Source organism: Nerophis lumbriciformis, linkage group LG07 (assembly GCF_033978685.3).
Source record: "Nerophis lumbriciformis linkage group LG07, RoL_Nlum_v2.1, whole genome shotgun sequence".
In the NCBI taxonomy this organism is placed as follows: Eukaryota; Metazoa; Chordata; class Actinopteri; order Syngnathiformes; family Syngnathidae; genus Nerophis; species Nerophis lumbriciformis.
This window is the reverse complement of record NC_084554.2, coordinates 15069310-15093561: the sequence shown is the minus strand read 5'-3', so window position 1 is coordinate 15093561 and position 24252 is coordinate 15069310. Positions and strand designations below refer to the sequence as shown.

Sequence of the window (24252 nt, the reverse complement as noted above, 5' to 3'; positions counted from 1 at the left end):
GTTTCAAGAGTCCAAGGGCTCAGGGGCTGGACATCGAAATGTGGATGTTTTGCCAGAAAGTGCCTCTGCAAATGATATTCATTTGAGACTGTGTTTACTTATTTACAAAGTAAGTAAACACATCGGCCTTCACAATGCACTGTCAATAAATTCATTATTCTGCCCTTGCTACACGTTTCCAGCTTATGAAACTACAAACCCCGTTTCCATATGAGTTGGGAAATTGTGTTGGATGTAAATATAAACGGAATACAATGATTTGCAAATCCTTTTCAACCCATATTCAATTGAATGCACTACAAAGACAACATATTTGATGTTCAAACTCATACATTTTTTATTTTTTTGCAAATAATAATGAACTTAGACTTTCATGGCTGCAACACGTGCCAAAGTAGTTGGAAAAGGGCATGTTCACCACTGTGTTACATGGCCTTTCCTTTTAACAACACTCAGTAAACGTTTGGGAACTGAGGAGAGACATTTTTTTAAGCTTCTCAGGTGGAATTGTTGTTGGAGTTGTTCAACAGTCCGGGGGTCTCCGTTGTGGTATTTTAGGCTTCATAATGCGCCAAACATTTTCAATGGGAGACAGGTCTGGACTACAGGCAGGCCAGTCTAGTACCCGCACTCTTTTACTATGAAGCCACGTTGATGTAACACGTGGCTTGGCATTGTCTTGCTGAAATAAGCAGGGGCGTCCATGGTAACGTTGCTTGGATGGCAACATATGTTGCTCCAAAACCTGTATGTACCTTTCAGCATTAATGGCGCCTACCTTCACAGATGTGTAAGTTACCCATGTCTTGGGCACTAATACACCCCCATACAATCACAGATGTTGGCTTTTCAACTTTGCGCCTATAACAATCCAGATGGTTCTTTTTCTCTTTGGTCTGGAGGACACGACATCCACAGTTTCCAAAAACAATTTGAAATGTAGACTCGTCAGACCACAGAACACTTTTCCACTTTGTATCAGTCCATCTAAGATGAGCTTAGGCCCAGCGAAGCCGACGGCGTTTCTGGGTGTTGTTGATAAACGGTTTTCGCCTTGCATAGGAGAGTTTTAACTTGCACTTACAGATGTAGCGACCAACTGTAGTTACTGACAGTGGGTTTCTGAAGTGTTTCTGAGCCCATGTGGTGATATCCTTTACACACTGATGTCGTTTGTTGATGCAGTACAGCCTGAGGGATCGAAGGTCACGGGCTTAGCTGCTTACGTGCAGTGATTTCTCCAGATTCTCTGAACCCTTGGATGATATTACGGACCGTAGATGGTGAAATCCCTAAATTCCTTGCAATAGCTGGTTGAGAAAGGATTTTCTTAAACTGTTAAATCACGCATTTGTTGACAAAGTGGTGACCCTCGCCCCATCCTTGTTTGTGAATGACTGAGTATTTCATGGAATCTACTTTTATACCCAATCATGGCACCCACCCGTTCCCAATTTGCCTGTTCACCTGTGGGATGTTCCAAATAAGTGTTTGATGAGCATTACTCAACTTTATCAGTATTTATTGCCACCTTTCCCAACTTCTTTGTCACGTGTTGCTGGTATCAAATTCTAAAGTTAATGATTATTTGCAAAAAAAAAAATGTTTATCAGTTTGAACATCAAATATGTTGTCTTTGTAGCATATTCAACTGAATATGTGTTGAAAATGATTTGCAATCATTTTATTCCGTTTGTATTTACATCTAACACAATTTCCCAACTCATATGGAAACAGGGTTTGTAGTGAGGAAAAAGAAACTAGTTTTTGTTGGATTGATGCTCCTTTTGAATTATTTTCCTTCCTTAGTTGTATTTCTTTATACTTCTTCCTTCATTTAAGTTTGAAAAACTGAAAATATATACATCAAATAAACATGTATGCCATCCATTGTGTAGTTTACATAAATAAAAGATGATGCAACATTCACACACCAAACATTGTATGTGTGTAAATATAGATTTCAACGTTATGAGCAATAACATCTTTAAGTCACTTTCCTACCCCTTTAATCCAATAGAGTAATGCTGTCTGAGGCTGAGCCAATCAGTGGCCACGATACTGAACAGCGCACTTTGATTGGTTTGGTGGCCAATACTACTGTGGTATTAACATTTTAGTTCATTTAGACATCTTTATGCTTGAAATTATTTATTTATTTAAAAAACACACTAAAATGAATCTGCGATATAGTGAAGCTGCAATCTTTGAAGGGTGATGTGACGAGGAAAGACTGGTTTTGTCAAGATTTACACATTTTGGCATACATGCAAAACCCAAAATGTTCACTGCAGAGGATGCTGGTTCTCTGAAGCATATATACATATATTTATACAGTATATATATATTATATAAACAGTGGCACCTCAGTTTTCGTACAATTTGATTTTCAACCCAAAAGTTTGCTCCGGTTTTTGCCGTAACAAACTAGTACCCAATCAAAGAATCCCACGCTTTAATGATTCAATTCATGTACTTTTTTGTGGCATATGAACGCAAAATAATCTGTTATGGGGCCAAAGAAAGTTGCGAGTGCCAGCACTTTGATAAATATTTCAAGAAAGTACTCGTAGCAAAGTGGGAATGTGGCTCTCACTTTTTATTAATCAATTATAAGTATTTCACATTGGTTTCTGCAAGGAATACTAGAATTATTCTCCATAAAATGTGTTTAGAGTCTGGAACGGATTCATCTCGTTTACATTATTTCTCAAAGGAAAATTGTTTAAGAACGATTCAGCCTTCATTGAACACTAACGAAAACCGAGGTACCACTGTCGTATTTACACACGTTTGACAACCTATGGCTTAGTACACATCTGCTTGCTATTTTTAGATGAATCATTTGTTGTTAAACCTAAACAGAAAAAAAACCCAGCCCACTTTGCACCGAAACACAAAAAGGAGACGTGTTGTGTCGCCGTGTGCCCCATACAAAGATCATGGCTTGCCACAGTCCACTGAGAGGACAAGTTGTCCAAAAGATTGTTGCTGAGGTGTTTGTGTGTTGACTTGCATGAGGGCAGGGTGAAATGGAACCAGAGAGTAGAGGTTGTTGTTGAGGTGTTGCTTCCCTCCTGCTCTTTTAGAGTGTGCATAGTATGAGCTACTTAATGCTCAGATGGGCTTCCACATGGCTCCTGACACACACTCACTCCCTCTCTCGCACACACAGAGCTGCATAAATGCAAGAGAGAAATGCCTTGCCCAGCAGCGGACATGACAGGAGTTGGGTTTTCCTTAAAGCACTGGCACTTCCTGCTAACAGCTGTACTGGAAGGCATGGTGGCAGCTGATTGTTGTTTGTGGTTTTACCAGAGTCGAGAAAACTTGATCTACTGTAAATTGCATATGATGCAGCGTGTCTGCTAAAACTCAGTGAAGTTGTCATGTCCAGTTTTTTAGCTCAAAGAAAAAGGAACAAAAAAAAGAATAAATTAAACAGACCTTTCCACCGCCTTGATAAACCACAGGGTGATGGGAAAATAACACGTATTAATAATACATTAGTAAGAAAATCAAAACCAAGTTGATGGGACATTTTGAGTGTCGTAATATTTTCAGTGCTACGAGTACTGTGGGAGGACTTCGCAACGTTACATTCCTTCACAAACGTCTCGGTGGATGGGGCTATTGTGACAGATCGCATCGACGCCGTCAATGCATCCCCCCTCCAGAGTAGCTCAATTGAGGTGAAGAATGAAATGCTAAATAATGCAAACGAGGCGGTGGTGATTAACATGTAAGGCAGCTCAGAGGTGACGCCAGCAGACTGGAGGTCTGAGCAATGAAGGCCAGGCTGGGGTGGCCACGCCCCGATGGGTCCTGAAAAGTCTTTGTATTACAAGGTGATCTCAGGCACTGACGTCCCTCATTAGATTAAGGGTGTACTCACGCTAGGCCAATCATATCGCGCCGGTCCCTAAAAGCCTGGCACGTTTGGCTGGTGTAAAGTTTGGTACGCTTCCCCTGCTTTGGCACAATTGAAAGAGGAGGGTCACGATTTCCGTTAGAGAAATAAACAGGAATCCTTAAAATAATCCAAAAGTCAAAACCTATGGCACGATAGCTTACTCACAAACTGTGAGTAAATTGGTGTGTGTCATCATAAGTAATTCACCTGAAGAATGAAAATATTCCACCGAGACAACAGAGCGACGTAGAAGCAAAAGGGCTGACTCACCAAAGCCAGACCAGGAGAGGGAGAGGGGATGGTACCTAAACGGAGCTTGGCATGAATGGCCGAGTGTGAGCACGCCCTTCTTCTGTTACCCGCAAATCCATCGACGGATTCAGGTGTGCAACACAAGTCTTCTGCTTTAAATGCAAAACTCACCAATCAGTGAGTTATAAGTAGATAAAAAAAAAAAAAAAAGAATGTCTCAACTTCCCTTGCAATGCGGAGGGGAAGAACAATTAATGCATAATAATAATAATAATAATAATGTCAATGTAATGCTAATAACATGGATGCCAGTCTGAAATGTGTTTGTGTGCATGTTTGGTAGTTTGTCTACATTTTGATGCCCTCCTGTTGGCTGAGCTGTGACAAAGTCTTCTTGATCCGCAGGGCGGTGAGCCGGGCAGCGCCGTTAGCGTACCAGCACTCCCTCATGATCTTAGCCATGACACGTAACGCCTGCAGAGAGGACAGAAGGCAACACTTGACTTCATTACAATGTTATGATGCAATAACAGGTATCCATCCATCCATTTTCTACCGCTTGTCTCTCTCAGGGTTGCGGGGGGGTTGGAGCCTACCCAGTGGATAAAACAATAGCAATCCGTACAGTACCACCAATGTACCAATATGTCCGTTCATCTGCAAGTGCAACACATAAGGTGGCCGAATCCCGCTGTTGCTTTGATGCACGGAGTGACAAGACAAACTAAAGATGAATGCTGCAGAGAGCGAAATTTTTTTTAGAAAAAAACAACAAAAGTCACCTCGACGGTATGGCAGTTTAACAAGTTTTTTTTTCAAACCCGCCACAGTCCTTTGCCGTGCTCATATATATATATTTTTTTCAACCCAAGTCCGTTCCGAACGGAAACAACAGGTAGGAACTAAAGTGCAGGACTGTAAAACTAAAACAAACAATATAATGTAACAAATGTATTACTTTAAAACAATAATTTGGTCCAATAATAATTACTGCACAACATAAATGAATTCCCTACTTAATCAAGAATAACAGACCAAATTAAAAGTTACACAGATCACGCAACTTCCTGGCAGTAAACCTGCAGAAAATAGTTCTCAGGTTTCTCTATGTTTACACTTTGCACTAATTGTGTTACACTTTAAGCATTTCTTACAAATTCCCCAATTTTGAACCTTAATTTAAAGGGGAACATTATCACCAGACCTATGTAAGCGTCAATATATACCTTGATGTTGCAGAAAAAAGACCATATATTTTTTTAACCGATTTCCGAACTCTAAATGGGTGAATTTTGGCGAATTAAACGCCTTTCTATTATTCGCTCTCGGAGCAGCAATCCGCCATTTTCTCAAACACATTACAAACACCGAGTCAAATCAGCTCTGTTATTTTCCGTTTTTTCGACTGTTTTGCGTACCTTGGAGACATCATGCCTCGTTGGTGTGTTGTCGGAGGGTGTAACAACACGAACAGGGACGGATTCAAGTTGCACCAGTGGCCCAAAGATGCGAAAGTGGCAAGAAATTGGACGTTTGTTCCGCACACTTTACCGACGAAAGCTATGCTACGACAGAGAGGGCAAGAATGTGTGGATATCCTGCGACACTCAAAGCAGATGCATTTCCAACTGGACTGGACAGATCAGCTTTCAGGAAAAGAGAGCGGATGAGGGTATGTCTACAGAATATATTAATTGATGAAAACTGGGCTGTCTGCACTCTCAAAGTGCATGTTGTTGCCAAATGTATTTCATATGCTGTAAACCTAGTTCATAGTTGTTAGTTTCCTTTAATGCCAAACAAACACATACCAATCGTTGGTTAGAAGGCGATCGCCGAATTCGTCCTCGCTTTCTCCCGTGTCGCTGGCTGTCGTGTCGTTTTCGCTTGCATACGGTTCAAACCAATATGGCTCAATAGCTTCAGTTTCTTCTTCAATTTCGTTTTCGCTACCTGCCTCCACACTACAACCATCCGTTTCAATACATGCGTAATCTGTTGAATCGCTAAAGCCGCTGAAATCCGAGTCTGAATCCGAGCTAATGTCGCTATAGCTTGCTGTTCTATGCGCCATGTTTGTTTGTGTTGGCATCACTATGTGACGTCACAGGAAAATGGACGAGTGTATATAACGATGGTTAAAATCAGGCACTTTGAAGCGTTTTTTAGGGATATTGCATGATGGGTAAAATTTTGAAAAAAAATTCGAAAAATAAAATAAGCCACTGGGAACTGATTTTTAATGGTTTTAACCCTTCTGAAATTGTGATAATGTTCCCCATTAAATAGGTTATTGTTAAGTGTTTACTGTGATTTTAACATTTTATTTACATTAATTGAGTCTTTTCCATAGTTATGTTGACATTTCCTATCCTTTCTGCCTTGATAGCTGAATGGATTATAATCAGAGGAAGGTTACATTTGAAAAAAAATATTAACATTGAATATTTTTTCTCCTGGTCAATATTTTCCATAGGTCATAAAAAATATCAATAATTATTGATATTAATCAATATAAAAAACGTATATTGTCATACAGTTTTCAGCCATATCGCCCAGCCCTAGTTAGAACACATTTAACCCCGCACGTTAACAGCATTTGTAAATTGTTGAGGGATCTATAGCGCTAATTTTTGTTGGTAAATGAGACGAGAGATTATCATCACACTTCAACATCTCTAACATCTAAATGCTGCCTCTTTGCAGCATTGCAAATGAAAATATGTTCTTAATTGTCTTATCCTGGATCAATAAATGTTAAATAATTACATAAATACACGCAAACGAGGGTGTACTGTAAATGTTGATATACTACATTACCCAGAAGGCTTAGCGCTGTAGACAGGAACAGGAAGCAGGTCTGAGCTACAGAGGAGAACAACAATTGTGCCGTTTGATCAAAAAGAGTTGATATATTGTTATATGTTGTTTTTTGCTGCTTCATCTACACAGGAAACAAACAATATGACTGGACTGTTGAGTGCGTTTGAGCACTGCACAGAGACAAAAATTCAATTGGCCAAATTAAAGCTGAATGGCCAAACTGTGCGGCGAAGATGAGGGTATTGAAGAAAGTTGCGAGGCCGTGCATAATTCACAGGGATTAGTTCAATTTGTGGCAAATTGCGAATTCCTGTAGGGACTAATTTGTGCTGCTTTTAGTGTGTACAGTTATATATAACTTATATACAGTTGTATTTGTGGACAAATGTAGAGGTTGGAATGAATTAAAATGTTGTCTATTAATGTCATCCAGCATGTAATTTTAGAAAAAATATTTAGCATGGAGCGTTTGTATCACCTCACAGCTCTGCCAACGGTTGGGAATGTTAGGGCGAAGCTTCTGCTCACAAACCACCTTCCTCATTTCTTCCACTGATGGATCAGACTGAACCAGGTCATAGTATGGCAGCTGGTAGTCCTCATGAATCCCTGGTTTTGACAAAATAATGTGGATGTTAGGTATTAATACAGTACGTCTGTATGTTTTATGCAATCAATTTGTCAACCTCAGCACCTTGCATGACAGTGTATGATTTGATCCTCACCTCCCATGGAGCATCGACTGGCAATCTCCCAGAAGACCAATCCCATGGCATAAATATCCGCCCGCTTGAAAGATTCAAAGTGTTTCATGTTTATGGAGTCGTCCAGTACTTCTGGGGCCATGTACCTGGAAATAACAGTAATTGTCCAATATGATAATTGTAGCAATCATCAGTTATTTGTGTGAGTGCTGTTATTTTGAGGAAAATTTCTACTTACACAGTTCAACAAAAAACAGAACTTATTTAAATGAATAATAATAATAAACTATTAATAACGAGTACCACATAAATAACTATAATAATAATCATACAAACTTAAAGGGAAAAAAAGAAAACATTTGAAAATATATATATTAGTAAATATTCAGTAATAAACGTGTCCGCATCATTCGAATAACTTAATTAATTAAAGCTGCAAGCAGCGATGGACGGGACCGACTTTGACGGCACATAAAATCCAAACCGGAGCAGTAATTAAAACTCTTTGGTCAACGTTTAATCAGAAGGGTTCAATCTCTCTCCTGTGCTAGTTTGACGCCGACGCGACAAACGCGCTCAGACGAGATAATGTTTGAAAAAAGGTGACCGGTTTTTACAAAACTTTTGTTTTGAAGGGGGATTTGCAAACTTCCTGTTGATTTTTGCTAGAGGTTGTCAATATATGAAATGTAGGTCTAAGTGAGACCTACGACATTCGTACTGGAAGTTACAGGCAGTTTTGTCTGAGTTTTCTTCCTAGGAGAAGTTGTGTCTGTGTTTTCTTCTTAGGGGGCACTAGAGCGCAATTTTTAGTTTTGGGGTTGTTGTTTTTTTATTAGATCGCAATTTTTGCCAGTCCTGATGTGTGTGTCCAGTTTGGTGAGCTTTGAAGCATGTTAAGGGGGTCAAATTACAGCTCAAAGAGGCAAAAGTCACCGTTTTTACTAAACTTTTGTTTTGAAGGGGGAATTGCCAACTTTCTGTTGATTCTTGCTGAAAGATGTCAATGAATGAAATCTAGGTCTAAGTCAGACCTACATAGAGGTTTTTGTTTCATGTCTCTACTTCATTCCTACGGGAAATTACAAGCAGTTCTGTCTGTATTTTTTCCTAGGGGGCGCTATAGCGCAATTTTGAGTTTTGGGTTATTTTTTTTATTAGATGGCAATTTTCGCCAGTCCTGATGTGTGTGTCAATTATGGTGATAATAATCATACAAACTTAAAGGGAAAAAAAGAAAACATTTGAAAATATATATATTAGTAAATATTCAGTAATAAACGTGTCCGCATCATTCGAATAACTTAATTAATTAAAGCTGCAAGCAGCGATGGACGGGACCGACTTTGACGGCACATAAAATCCCAACCGGAGCAGTAATTAAAACTCTTTCTTCAACTTGTAATCAGAAGGGTTCAATCTCTCTCCTGTGCTAGTTTGAAGCCGACACGACAAACGCGCTCAGAGGAGATAATGTTTGCAAAAAGGTGACCGGTTTTTACAAAACTTTTGTTTTGAAGGGGGAATTACAAACTTCCTGTTGATTTTTGCTAGGGGTTGTCAATTTATGAAATGTAGGTCTAAGTGAGACCTACATAGAGGTTTTTGTTTCATGTCTCTACGACATTCGTACTGGAAGTTACAGGCAGTTTTGTCTGTGTTTTCTTCCTAGGGGGCGCTAGAGCGCAATTTTGAGTTTTGGGGTTTGCTTTTTTATTAGATCGCAATTTTCACCAGTCCTGATGTGTGTGTCCAGTTTGGTGAGTTTTGAAGACTGTTAAGGGGGTCAAATTACAGCTCAAAGAGGCAAAGGCGACTGTTTTTACAAAACTTTTGTTTTGAAGGGGGATTTGCTAACTTCCTGTTGATTTATGCTGAAGAAAGTCGATGTATGAAATCTAGGTCAAAGTGAGACCTACATAGAGGTTTTTGTTTCATGTCTCTACGACATTCGTACTGGAAGTTACAGGCAGTTTTGTCTGTGTTTTCTTCCTAGGGGGCGCTAGAGCGCAATTTTGAGTTTTAAAGTTTGTTTTTTTGATTAGATGGCAATTTTCGCCAGTCCTGATGTGTGGGTCAAATTTGGTGAGTTTTGAAGCGCGTTAAGGGGGTCAAATTACAGCTCAAAGAGGCGGCGGAATAATAATAATAAAACCTTACAATTACAATAGGGTCCTCTGTCCCAAAGGGACATTGCGGTCCCTAATAATAAAGAATAATAAAACCTTACAATTTCAATAGGGTCCTCTGTCCCAAAGGGACATTGCGGTCCTTAATTATTGTGGCCATTAGGTGGTTGCCCAAAAAAAACAATTCCACTTCAACCCAAAGACCGCATAAATCCATTCCAGACGGTTAATAATACAGTATTTTTCAACCATTTTTGAGCCTAGGCACATTTTGTTCATTGAAAAAAATCCAGGGGGACACTATCCCATCCTCGTCGCCATTGTTGTGTGCCAAACTTGTCACTTATTAGCAATCTAAGCTTAGTAATACACCAAAAGAAAGCTTATTGTATTTTTCTGCTTTTTATTCCCGCTCTTACTTTTTCCACTTCCAGGTGTCCAACACACAACACATGTCATCATATCCTGTGTCCCCAGCCCTTAAGTTCCCCTTACAATGGTTCTAGGTATTGTCCTGTGACCCAAGTAACCAATACATGACAGACACCACCAGCAGAAAATGTTAAAAACGAAACTCAATAGCCTACACATTGACAATATAAAGTTGTTCTCATCAAATACCTGACTTTGTTCTATATGACTTCAAACCATAACCATCATTAATTTCTCTTGTCTCAAAGTAGGCTTACAAAGCAATGAGCTACTTGCTGCCACCTACTGGTACAGAAGAGTATTACATGGTTACTCTGCTGATCTCCAGACAGCACAGACACTCTACAACGGCACATTGTTTGCGGATTATAATTATTGGTTTGCAAAAAATATTTTTCCGACCAAGTAGGTGAAATTGAATAATTTCCCACGGCACACCAAACAATATCTCACGGTACACTAGTGTGTCGCGGCACAGTAGTTGAAAAACACTGTAATATTAAATAGCTTAATGTTTATCATACCTATCTTTTTCTAACATTCCTAACTACAAAACAATACAAGTATGTTTGATTGTCAGCTGATATCGGATCTAAATCGGAAGTGAAAAGTTGTATCGGGACACCCTAGTTATTTTATTAATGTATGTATAATTGTGACTGGGCAGTAATAAGAAAAATCTCAAACACAAATTGTGCACCCAATTGTATTCATTAATGTAATCATCACTCCACCCTGGAAAATAAACAGTTCAAATAAATCAATAAAGAATGTGACATTCATGCTCATGATGAGGGTGTGCACAATTCTGGGCCCAACAGTATCTACAATAGTGTTGTCCCGATACCAATATTTTGTTACCTGTACCAAAATTATTTCGATACTTTTTTAAACAAAGGGTACCACAAAAAATTGCATTATTGGCTTTATTTTAACAAAAAAATCTTACGGTACATTAAACATATTTTTCTTATTGCAAGTTTGTCCTTAAATAAAACAGTGAACATACAAGACAACTTGTCTTTTAGTAGTAAGTAAACAAACAAAGGCTCCTAATTTAGTCTGCTGACATATGCAGTAACATATTGTGTCATTTTCCATTGTATTATTTTGTCAACATTTTTAAGGACAAGTGGTAGAAAATGAATTATTAATCTACTTGTTCATTTACTGTTAATATCTGCTTGCATTCTCTTTTAACATGTTCTATCTACACTTCTGTTAAAATGTAATAATAATTTATTCTTCTGTTGTTTGGATGCTTTACATTAGTTTTGGATGATATCATAAATTTAGGTAACAATCCGATACCAAGTAGTTACAGGATCATACATTGGTCATATTCAAAGACCTCATGTGTCCAGGGACATATTTCCTGAGTTTATAACTATAATATACATTTAAAAAAAGGGACATATTTCCAGAGTTTGTTAAGATAACATTAATTTAAAAAAAACTAAAGATGTGATGCCAAAAAATATCGACGTAATCATAGTAGTATCGACTCGATACGCTCCTGTACTTGGTATCATTACAGTGGATGTTAAGTGTAGATCCACCAATGGCGTTTGTTTACATTTTGACGTGAAACAGGTTTAGCTATTCCTCGTCCTGCAGGGATGATACTTGTAAGAAACGTACTTTATTTGTTGCCATGGAGGCGAGGATTAGTGATTTAGAAGTAGCTAAAACCCTGGCGACTGCGAATGGACGTTCGCCGCTAGCTAGCTAGCCATATCTTAAAGCACCTCTTCCGGTGGGCATTTCAGTGTTATAACTTCACCTTTATCGGTAGTTTTTAAGCCAAAATGCGTCCGTTCTCCTTTTTCTGTCTACACACATTGTCTGCTTGTATGTACTCAGTGATTATGCGCTGCCGAACATGCTCCTCTGCTCGTAAACCAGCAATGGGACGATGTGACGACGACGGGGGAGCGAGGAGGTGGTGGGCCGGTACTTTTCAGAGGCAGTATAGTACAGAATATGATTCATTAGTGTCGCGGGACTATACTAATACCGGTATACCGTACAACCCTAATCTGCAATGGTGTCAAACAAGGTCTTATTTGTCTCAACAGTCTGATACCTGCAGGTGAAGATTAGGTGAGTAAAGTATCCAATGAACAATTAATTACTCCGTTTTCAAAGAGTTCATCACGGCATCAAAGTTCTGTGCAAAGGTGTTACCTTATTAATAATAACCCTTTGCGGTTTTTCACTACCTGTTTAACAAGAGGTGCACTAGTGACCAAAATCATTACCTTCTATTGTTGGTAATGCATTTATCTGCATTAGTTCTTGCACACATTAGTTAGGACTAATCCAGAGAAGCAGAGCTAATTATAGTTTGTGAATTAGTTTGGTGTAGTCTGGAGTCATTAGCTTAATGTCTGGAGAGTCAAAGTGACTTCATCGGTTGATGGTGTCTGGTTAGAGTCCCTACTGACACCAGAGTTTCACCAGCTGTATCGGGAGAACTGACAAAAATACCAGATGACTTATACGCTGGAATGCAAATGTTCTGCTAGTTTTTACACTTCCACCTGTGCAGTATAAATCTGATGGCCACAATCTCATTTGCTGCAAATTCTTACCTTTTTGTTCCCACTCTGTGATTTGGAGCAATGTCAATGGTGTCAGTAGCTGAGTCGTGACGGACAGCTAGACCCAAGTCTGCAATGCAGCAGGTCCCATTCTTCTTTACCAGAATGTTCTTTGACTTCAGATCTCTGTGGGCAATTGCTGGTTTACCTGGAGAGAAGGATAAGGACGATAAATACCCTTCACTCCCTGAACACTGCTCATTGCAAATGCATAGCCAAACATTTATAATCTTATATAAAATTTATAGCGGTACCTCAGTTTTTGTACGCTCCGATTTTCGTAAGGTTTGGCTTTCGATCAAGTTTTCGTCAGACGCTTTCTGATCTCGTTATTGTATGGTCAAACATCACGCCTAACAAACTGGTCCGTTTGCTCGCATAGCATTCCGCTAAGTCGAGTGTCCAAACAAAAAATGGGTTGACAATAACAGAAGTTGGAGAACTTCAAATAGTAGAGTTGTCACTAGAGATGTCCGATAACATCGGCCTGCCGATATATGCTTTAAAATGTAATATCGGAAAATATTGGTATCGTTTTTGTTTTTTAAATTAATTATCGGTATCGTTTTTTTTTTAGTTTTCTTTATTAAATCAACATAAAAAACACAAGATAAACTTACAATTACTACACCAAGTACAAAAAACCTCCCTCCCCCATTTACACTCATTCACACAAAAGGGTTGTTTCTTTCTGTTATTAATATTCTGGTTCCTACATTATATATAAATATATATCAATACAGTCTGCAAGGGATACAGTCCGTAAGCACTAATAGTACTAACCTTTAACAGTTAATTTTACTCATTTTCATTAATTACTAGTTTCTATGTAACCGTTTTTATATTGTTTTACTTTATTTTTTATTCAAGAAAATGTTTTTAATTGATCTATCTTATTTTTTATTATTATTATTTTTTTTAAAAGGACCTTATCTTCACCATACCTGGTTGTCCAAATTAGGCATAATAATGTGTTGATTCCACGACCGTATATATTGGTATCGGTTGATATCAGTATCGGTAATTAAGAGTTGGACAATATCGGAATATCGGATATCGGCAAAAAGCCATTATCAGACATCCCTAGTTGTCACGATAACAGACTTTCAGTAGTCAATATCCATGAATTTCCACGAGTCTCGATACTTATTTGATACAGAAAAAAATACTGAACCCTAAATTCACTACTTTATTAAAGTGTTTTAAAAATGTCAAGTATATAAGATCACTGTGGTTCAACATATTTTTGTACAGAATTTAAATTACAGTATCAGCTGCCAAAACGTAACACTGCATTTAAATATCAAATATTTAAAATATCAAATATTTAACATTCTAAAAAGAACTGCAGTAGCATGGAGCCTTGAAGTATATAAAACAAACTGTTATTGTTGTTCTTAATATATTTATAACATGGTGGTCGTGTGATGCCATCACCTCATTTGTAATGAAATAGGCTAATAAAAAGGCTAAAACATATTTAAAGACAAATCCTTGTTTTTTGTTTGGTATTAGTATCAACATTTTAGCCTTTTCTCATTACGTTATGCCTTTTTTGCTCTATTTTCACTTATTTTATGTCCACAATGTGCCATAAAAAAAGCTGTGTTCAGCAAATGGCTCCCAGGCCACACTTTACCTACCAGGTGAAATAAGTATAAGAGCGATGTTAAACTGTTGCCAAAAGACAGTAGAGTGTCTCGAAGCTGTGTTTTCTTCGCACTCATAGAAGTGATGAAGGTTGGGTTTCACATTTCTGGGCTTGTGGTGGCGGATCTAAGTTTTTAACTCACACGGTGAATAGTTTTGTGACCACTTTTTAAAAAATAAGTGAATATATGCATGATGTAAGATACACTTCTCTTTTATTTTCAATATGTACATCTACCGTATTTTTCGGATTATAAGTCGCAGTTTTTTTCATAGTTTGGCCGGGGGTGCGACTTATACTCAGGAGTGACTTATGTGTGAAAGGATTAACACATTACCGTAAAATATCAAATAATATTATTTAGCTCATTCACGTAAGAGACGAAACAAATGGCAGCAATTGTCACTCACACATCAACCAATAAGAATTTGGTGGGGGAGGGTCATGACAGAAGTGCATTGTGGGATGCTAACTGCTATATGCTACTGCCGTAGCTATTAAAATGGATCACATCAACATTGGCGGCAACTTATAAAAACTGACAAGGGCTGAACAAAAATGGCAGCGAAAAGGAAATCATATTCTGCAGATTACAAGCGGGACGTAGTGAAATATTCAGCAGAGAACGGCGATCGAGCAGCAGAAAGAAAGGACATACCAGAGACGACACAGAGGAAGAAGATTTCATGGGATTTAGCGATTAGGAGTGACAGATTGTTTGGTAAACGTATAGCATGTTCTATATGTTATAGTTATTTGAATGACTCTTACCATAATATGTTACGTTAACATACCAGGCACGTTCTCAGTTGGTTATTTATGCCTCATATAACGTACACTTATTCAGCCTGTTGTTCACTATTCCTTATTTATTTTAATTTGCCTTTCAAATGTCTATTCTTAGTGTTGGCTTTTATCAAATACATTTCCCCAAAAAATGCGACTTATACTCCAGTGCGACTTATATATGTTTTTTTCCTTCTTTATTATGCAGTTTCGGCCCGTGCGACTTATACTCCGGAGCGACTTATACTCCGAAAAATACGGTACTCGCTAAACAAAGTCACTAAAGTGCATCATCAAATAATTCTGCTTCGTCTTATTCTCTGGCAAACCAGGCACCTATGAGGTGTGTTGTGAAGCGAAGTTACACCAAATCTACATTTATACTACACTGCCACACTACCAAAATCATTCGTTTATGAGCGAGGACTAATCGGAAGCGCCAAATCCGCATTTGTGACAGGCTTTCACAAATAAATAAATATATAGAAACACTGGATCATTTGTTTAAGACAGCAGGTGTTCTTCGGCGCTGACGCACTGAGAATTTCCGTGGCTCGCCAAGTAAAAAGTGTTGTACAATATTCGACGATACCAAAAATAGCAGATGTCAATGTATTTTTTGCGTCTTGGTATGGAAATATTGATACTTTTGAAAAACGTATTTAATTGTATATACCGTATTTTTCGGACTATAAGTCGCAGCTTTTTTCATAGTTTGGCCGGGGGTGCGACTTATACTCAGGAGCGACTTATGTGTGAAATTATTAACACATTACCGTAAAATATCAAATAATATTATTTAGCTCATTCACGTAAGAGACTAGACGTATAAGATTTCATGGGATTTAGCGATTAGGAGTGACAGATTGTTTGGTAAACGTATAGCATGTTCTATATGTTATAGTTATTTGAATGACTCTTACCATAATATGTTACGTTAACATACCAGGCACCTTCTCAGTTGGTTATTTATGCCTCATATAACGTACACTTATTCAGCCTGTTGTTCACTATTCTTTATTTATTTTGAATTGCCTTTCAAATGTCTATTCTTGGTGTTGGGTTTTATCAAATAAATTTCCCCCCAAAAATGCGACTCATACTCCAGGGCGACTTATATACGTTTTTTTCCTTCTTTATTATGCATTTTCGGCAGGTGCGACTTATACTCCGGTGCGACTTATACTCCGAAAAATACGGTAATAATAATACACGCTTAAATGATAGAATTTGGAGTACTAACTTAACTTCCCAAGGGACAATACAATAGAAATTACATACAAAAAAAAATCTACCTATTGATTTGATTACTCGATACTTTGTCACACAAGTCAAATTGTATTTACAAGAACTTCAAACTACTGTTCTCTGTACAACTGCTGTGTACTATACCTCTGACAACCTTTCCAAACAAACTACTCTTGTGCAATGTTTAATATTCTAACCCAGTCGGGGATGTAGCTCTTAAGTGAATTGCTCAGCCTTGCCGAGCATTGTGCGATCTGACCTTGTGTGAACAGAACTTGCTATGACATCACTCTGGTGGTCATGGCAAATGACAAGACGAGTGGAGAATGATGAAGACTGAAGGTGTAACCGTACACATAATAGGAATTGGATTATTTTGGTTTGGAACTTTCGGTCTGGGGCAAAGGCAAAGCCATTTCCAACACGATACACATTAAAAGTGACAAACAGCAAAAACATAAGGAAGTCTTTGGGGGACATTTTGTGTAGATTGTCCAAACACTCCTCATTTCTACATACTACAGCTGACTTGGTCACGCACTAAAGCACATAATAGTGAGTACAATTACATTATCTTTTAAAATCAACACACTCTTCCATAAACCCCAGAAAACATCTTAAACGTTTATTCACTCGTGCATGAGTCTTATAACATGTCTACTACTGCACAAAATGAAACCAACACCCACAAGTCAATACAGTGAACTTCGATCTACAAACTTAATTGGTTAATCAACGTGGTTCGCCAACCGAAACGCTCGTACATTGAAGCAGAGTTCTCCATAATAAATGTAAACATGAATACCGTATTTTTCGGACTATAAGTCACAGTTTTTTTCATAGTTTGGCCGGGCTCCAGTGCGACTTATATATGTTTTTTTCCTTCTTTATTATGCATTTTTGGCAGGTGCGACTTATACTACGGTGCGACTTATACTCCGAAAAATACGGTAATTGGCTCTAGCCTCGATACAAGTCCCTATTTTAGTAAAAAAAAAACGGCATACATTGAAGACGCAGACACACACACACACACACACACACACACACACACACACACACACACACACACATACACGCACACACACACAGTACAGGCCAAAAGTTTGGACAAACCTTCTAATTTCAATGTGTTTTCTTTATTTTCAAGACTTATTTACATTGTAGATTGTCACTGAAGGCATCAAAACTATGACACCTGTGAAGTGAAAACCCTTTCAGGTGAACCTCTTGAAGCTCATCGAGAGAATGCCAAGAGTGTGCAAAACAATAATCAGAGCAAAGGGTGGCTATTTTGAAGAAACTAGAGTTTAAAACATGTTTTCAGTTATTTCACCTTGTTTTGTTAATAAGTACATAACTCCACATGTGTTCATTTATAGTTTTGATGCCTTCAGTGACAATTTACAAGGTAAATAGTCGTGAAAATAAAGAAAACACATTGAATTAGAAGGTGTGTCCAAACTTTTGTACTGTATATACCGTATTTTCCGCACTATAAGGCGCACGTGATTATAAGGTGCACCTTCAATGAATGGCCTATTTTAAAACTTTTTTCATATATAAGGCGCACCGCATTATAAGGCGCATAGAATAGACGCTACAGTAGAGGCTGGGGTTACGTTATGCATCCATTAGCTGCGCTAAAGAGAAACAAAACAAATAGTGATTGTACTGACACTTCTACTTTCTGCTCTTTGTTCAACAACCCACTGTTCCGAGTTTGTCCTCCAACTGTAGCCATCTCACTTTGTTCCCTCGGAAACTCTGTTTAGTCTTCTTTACTCGGTAGGTCATCATGTTGCTTCCTCCACTTCCGCACCATTGATTCGTTAATGTTAAATTCTCTCGGTGCTCCTCTATTCCCGTGTTCTACTGCATGACTGATCGCCTTGAGTTTAAACTTTGCGTCGTAAGCGTGTCTCTTAATAGGAGCCATTTTTGGGTCTTTACATAAAGTTTAGGTCTCGCAACTACGGGACTTCATTTTCCCCCGTAGAAGAAGAAGTTTTTCTACGGTAAGCAGCCGCCGACTTCATTTTCCCCCGTAGAAGTCCATATATAAGGCGCACCGGATTATAAGGCGCACTGTCAGCTTTTGGGAAATTGGAGGTTTTTAGGTGCGCCTTATAGTGCGGAAAATACGGTATGTATATATACACACATATGTATACACACATATATATGTAAACATGTGCAAATAGGCATGCAGGGTCACTTACCTTGTGTGCCCACAATCTCCATGTGGAGGTGTGCCAAGCCACTGGCTGTAGACAGAGATAGTTTGATCATGCCTTCAACGGTGACAGTGTAGCGATTCAGGTAGTCAAACAAGGAGCCGTGCTCATGGTAGTCTGACACCAGCCACAGCTGAGTCCATGTGCCATTATCTAAGAGGACAAACAGCAACAGGTTTAGTTGATTAAATTTCCGTTTCAGTTCAGTTTATTAATTTATATACCGTAGCACATTTCAAAACAACCCCAGTTGGCCAACGTGCTGTACAGACATAAGAAACAATTCAAAAAATAGTGCACGCAATGTTATAAATACATTTAAGACAAGAAATAAAACGACCAAGATACCCTGCCTAACTGGATTTGAACGCCAGGGAGAAAAAATATGTTTTTACCGAGATTTAAATTGGCTCAGAGATTGGGAGCATCTAATAGACAGTGGAAGGCTGTTCCACAGTCTAGGCCCTGCCGCTGAAATGGCTCCAGCTCCTCTGGTTTGAGGTATAGCCAGGAGGAGCTGGTCTGAAGACCTCAGGGTCCTGCTGGGAAAATAAGGCTCAATATGATAGGGTGGGGCAACTTGGTGCAAGCCTTTAAAATCAATGAGTGCAACTTTAAAATGAAGTCTGAAAGTAACTGGGCGCCAATGAAGGAAGGCCAGTACAGGGGCAATGTGCTGACATGGTTTAGTTGTGGTTAAATAATGAGCAGCAGAACTCTGCAAGCGCTGCAGTCACTGAAGAGAGCCCTGATCCAGGCCTACACATAAACAAGTACAGTAATCTAGGCGTGACGCCATAAATGCATGGATAGCTCTGTCAAAGTCAACCTGTGAAATATAATGTTTTATTTTCAATCCAATATTATAATATTTAACAGCATAACTGTATAACAACAAAACATTGGCGACACCTAATGGCCACAATAATCCATTAAAGGGGAACATTATCACCAGACCTATGTAAGCGTAAATATATACCTTGATGTTGCAGAAAAAAACCCATATAATTTTTTAACCGATGGGTGAATTTTGGCAAATTAAACGCCTTTCTATTATTCGCTCTCGGAGCGACATCGGGTAGCAATGCGCCATTTTCTCACTTTCGTCGGTGTGTTGTCAGAGGGTGTAACAACACGAACAGGGACGGATTCAAGTTGCACCAGTGGCCCAAAGATGCGAAAGTGGCAAGAAATTGGACGAAATTTGTTCAAAATACGAGGGTGTGTGGAAAGCCGACGAAATGGTCAGTCGTTTGTTCCGCACACTTTACCGACTAAAGCTATGCTACGACAGAGATGGCAGGAATGTGTGGATATCCTGCGACACTCAAAGCAGATGCTGACATCAACTCCAGAACTGGACAGATCAGCTTTCAGGAAAAGAGAGCGGATGAGGGTATGTCTACAGAATATATTAATTGATGAAAACTTAATTAATTACTCGCGGTTTTACGTAAATTATTATACATAAACTGTGTTTACCAATAATTTAGCTTAAAAACATTTAAACGCAGACAGCCCTGAAATGGGCTGTCTGCACCCTCAAAGTGCATGTTGTTGCCAAATGTATTTCATATGCTGTAAACCTAGTTCATAGTTGTTAGTTTCCTTTAATGCCAAACAAACACATACCAATCGTTGGTTAGAAGGCGATCGCCGAATTCGTCCTCGCTTTCTCCCGTGTCGCTGGCTGTCGTGTCGTTTTCGCTTGCATACGGTTCAAACCGATATGGCTCAATAGCTTCAGTTTCTTCTTCAATTTCGTTTTCGCTACCTGCCTCCACACTACAACCATCCGTTTCAATACATGCGTAATCTGTTGAATTGCTTAATCCGCTGAAATCCGAGTCTGAATCCGAGCTAATGTCGCTATAGCTTGCTGTTCTATCCGCCATGTTTGTTTGTATTGGCATCACTGTGTGACGTCACAGGAAAATGGACGGGTGTATATAACGATGGTTAAAATCAGGCACTTTGAAGCTTTTTTTAGGGATATTTCGTGATGGGTAAAATTTTGAAAAAAACTTCGAAAAATAAAATAAGCCACTGGGAGCTGATTTTTAATGGTTTTAACACTTCTGAAATTGTGATAATGTTCCCCTTTAAGATAAGCTCATGACGCAGAAAAAGTTAAATAATGTGGACATGTTTGTTACTTGACACAATACGCTTCTGCCTCTGATACTTTATAATTCATAAGTCCTATGCTACTACAATTATTTGATGCTTGTTTATGTTGACAAATGTAGTGTTTTAGACTGCAATATTGTTCAATTAAGGACATTTCGTACGTATGTCTAGCTTGTGTGCTAAGCTGTTTTGTAGCTGCAAGCTCCTAGTACTATAGCCTACCATGTTTACCTTTTGGAAATTAATTGACTAAAATACAAGAAAAGACCAACCTTGCGTACTTATTGGAGGACATTTAGGTGGTTACTGGCTATCCAGCTCTGCACAAGTGGACTGCTTATATCGGGCATTTTAACTGCTATATTTGTTTTATTAACTGATATTGGACCGATATCAACATTGAACAAGGATACCCCGAGCATTATGAGAGGCACTTGACTTCTCGGCCATTTTGGGATTTTGGATAGGCTAGACTTTTCGAGGATGGATGTATCCCAAAGGGATTGAGGCCATACACTAGTATTGTGAAAAAGGCCATCGCTTAGGGATGACCTAATAGCCTGAAAGTAAATAGTAAATGCATTACAGTTGTATAGTGCTTTTGTACCCTTAAAGTACTCCAAGCGCTTTGACACTATTACCCTACTATTATCACCTACTGATGACACAGCATCGGGAGCAACTAGGGGTTCAGTCTCTTGCTCAAGGATACTTTGATGAGGTCACAGGGGGACTGAGGATCGAACCCGCAACCATCGGGTTGGGCCAACCACTCTACACCTGAGCCATGCTGCCCAAACCACCCCGAAAGAAAGGCCAACCTTAACTACAAAGGTCCCAACAAACCCCACAAAGGAAGCTTACTCTGAATGCATCAAAATAGCACAAGAAGGGGGGTGAGGGTGCGGTCCATTTGGGTGCATTCTGGACATTTTGGGCCACTGGACACTAGGTCCATTTGTGGCCTTTACAGATACCTTGAAAGGGGAACGGCACTTTTTTGGGGAATTTTGTCTATCGTTCACAATTATTATGACGGATGGATTTTTATTTCATGCAGTCTAAATATTAAATGTAAATAAAAGCCAATGGGAGCTCCACTATTTCGCCCATAAAATCCAATAAATAACCATTCAAAAAGTGCCAACAGACTCCATTTATATTTTTATGACATGACTATTAACCAAGTATTAGTGATATTGTTATTATAAGCACTAACGCAGACAAACTATTCATAGTGGCGCTGTGTTTACATCAAGTGGTCTTCTGGTCCTCGCTTCCTTGCTCTCTGTAAGTTTATTGTAGGTCAGAAATAATGCATCTCACCTGGACAGAAGAAGTCTGAGTAGGTACTGCGACGAGTTACTACACTTTCACAGCCATTTATGACCCGAAACTCGTGAGGACGACACGCAAAGACGCTTGGTACCCCACCTCTCGCCCCGTTTCTTTGTGAGGATTATGAGTCATTCTTCACCTAAATGGGAATATATGAACATCCTAGTAGTCGGCATCCTAATGACAGCAGACCTTGTACAGTAAGCGATGTTTAATTATGTTTGTTGGCTCTCATCATCAGTGATGAATACATTTTAAAAAAGCAACCACCGTGATGCGTTTAAATTAATGCACTGCGTATGCTTAAAATGTTCAAAATATGTAAATATTAAATGTCATTATAAATGTGCCCGTTACTACATTACATATGTACTTACATCATGAATATTAAACCTCAATGGAGGTGTTAGAATGTTTTTTTAAGGGATTTGTAGGCGGAATTGTAAGGCTCCCATTGGCTCCATTTTTGATTGCATTTATTTAATATTTAGATAGATAGATAGGTCTTTATTGTCATTGCACAAGTACAACGAAACTTTGTTTTCAGCACAAACCTGTTCAAGATTAGACAAAACAAACAGTGTACAGGGTTACAGAACACGAACGCTGATGGGTCGCCACAAGGCGCCCCGTAAAAGATGGGAAAAAGGTAAAACGCTGGGGAAGGATGAGTAAAAAATACAATCTAGACTGGGCTCTTAAGGGGGCCCAGTCTGGAGTGGGAAAAAACCTCCATAGCAAAGCACATATACCGTATTTTTCGGACTATAAGTCGCAGTTTTTTTTCATAGTTTGGCCGGGGGTGCGACTTATACTCAGGAGTGACTTATGTGTGAAATTATTAACACATTACCGTAAAAAATCAAATACCGTATTTTCCGCACCATTAGCCGCACCTAAAAACCACAAATTTACTCAAAAGCTGACAGTGCGGCTTTTAACCCGGTGCGCTTTATATATGGATAAATATTAAGATTCATTTTCATAAAGTTTCGTTCTCGCAACTTCGGTAAACAGCCGCCATCTTTTTTCCCGGTAGAGCAGGAAGCGCTTCTTCTTCTACGCAAGCAACCGCCAAGGTAAGCACCCGCCCCCATAGAACAGGAAGCGCTTCTTCTTGTACTGTAAGCAACCACCCGCCCCCGGAAGAAGAAGAAGCGCGCGGTGCATGCTGGGATATGTGACGTTTCATTTCCATTTGTGTGTTTATGTAAAGACCCCAAAATGGCTCCTATTAAGTGTGTTGTCTGTCTAATTATAAATAATGCAGACGAGGCGTGTTAACTGAGTTCTCAACGTTTACTCACAGCGTGCTCATAACCACATTCTAACTCCCAGCATACAACGCTTCTCAGGGCTACCGCGCATGCTCGTAACTATCGTTGCATGCTGGGTAGTGTAGTTGTTATATTTGCTAGCTCATAACATCACATTAAGAGACACGCTTACGCGCTTAATTCAATACTCGCCGTCATTCCGGGTGGATTGACAAAAGACCTCCAGCCGCTAGATATTGGTGTCAACAGGGCATTCGAAGCTAGACTGCTAACTGCGTGGGAACAGTGGATGACGAAGAAGCGCGCGGTGCATGCTGGGATATGTGACGTTTCATTTCCATTTGTGTGTTTATGTAAAGACCCCAAAATGGCTCCTATTAAGTGTGTTGTCTGTCTAATTATAAATAATGCAGACGAGGCGTGTTAACTGAGTTCTCAACGTTTACTCACAGCGTGCTCATAACCACATTCTAACTGCCAGCATACAACGCTTCTCAGGGCTACCGCGCATGCTCGTAACTATCGTTGCATGCTGGGTAGTGTAGTTGTTATATTTGCTAGCTCATAACATCACATTAAGAGACACGCTTACGCGCTTAATTCAATACTCGCCGTCATTCCGGGTGGATTGACAAAAGACCTCCAGCCGCTAGATATTGGTGTCAACAGGGCATTCGAAGCTAGACTGCTAACTGCGTGGGAACAATGGATGACAGAAGGCGAACACAC

At 39.1% G+C, this 24252-nt stretch overlaps 1 protein-coding gene across 1 annotated transcript in view; it reads right to left on the bottom strand.

Annotated features, from left to right (window-relative positions):
• Nucleotides 1–312: 312 nt before the first annotated feature.
• Nucleotides 313–24252, bottom strand: part of tgfbr1b (transforming growth factor, beta receptor 1 b) — a 109806-nt gene continuing 85866 nt past the window's right edge. The window contains exons 5-9 of the mRNA XM_061965754.1: nt 18764–18931; nt 12848–13004; nt 7714–7838; nt 7467–7597; nt 313–4639 (exon numbers count right to left, since the gene is read on the bottom strand). Coding sequence (XP_061821738.1) covers nt 4514–4639; nt 7467–7597; nt 7714–7838; nt 12848–13004; nt 18764–18931 — 707 coding nt within the window. The 3' untranslated portion in view covers nt 313–4513. The remainder of the gene's footprint in view (nt 4640–7466; nt 7598–7713; nt 7839–12847; nt 13005–18763; nt 18932–24252) is intronic.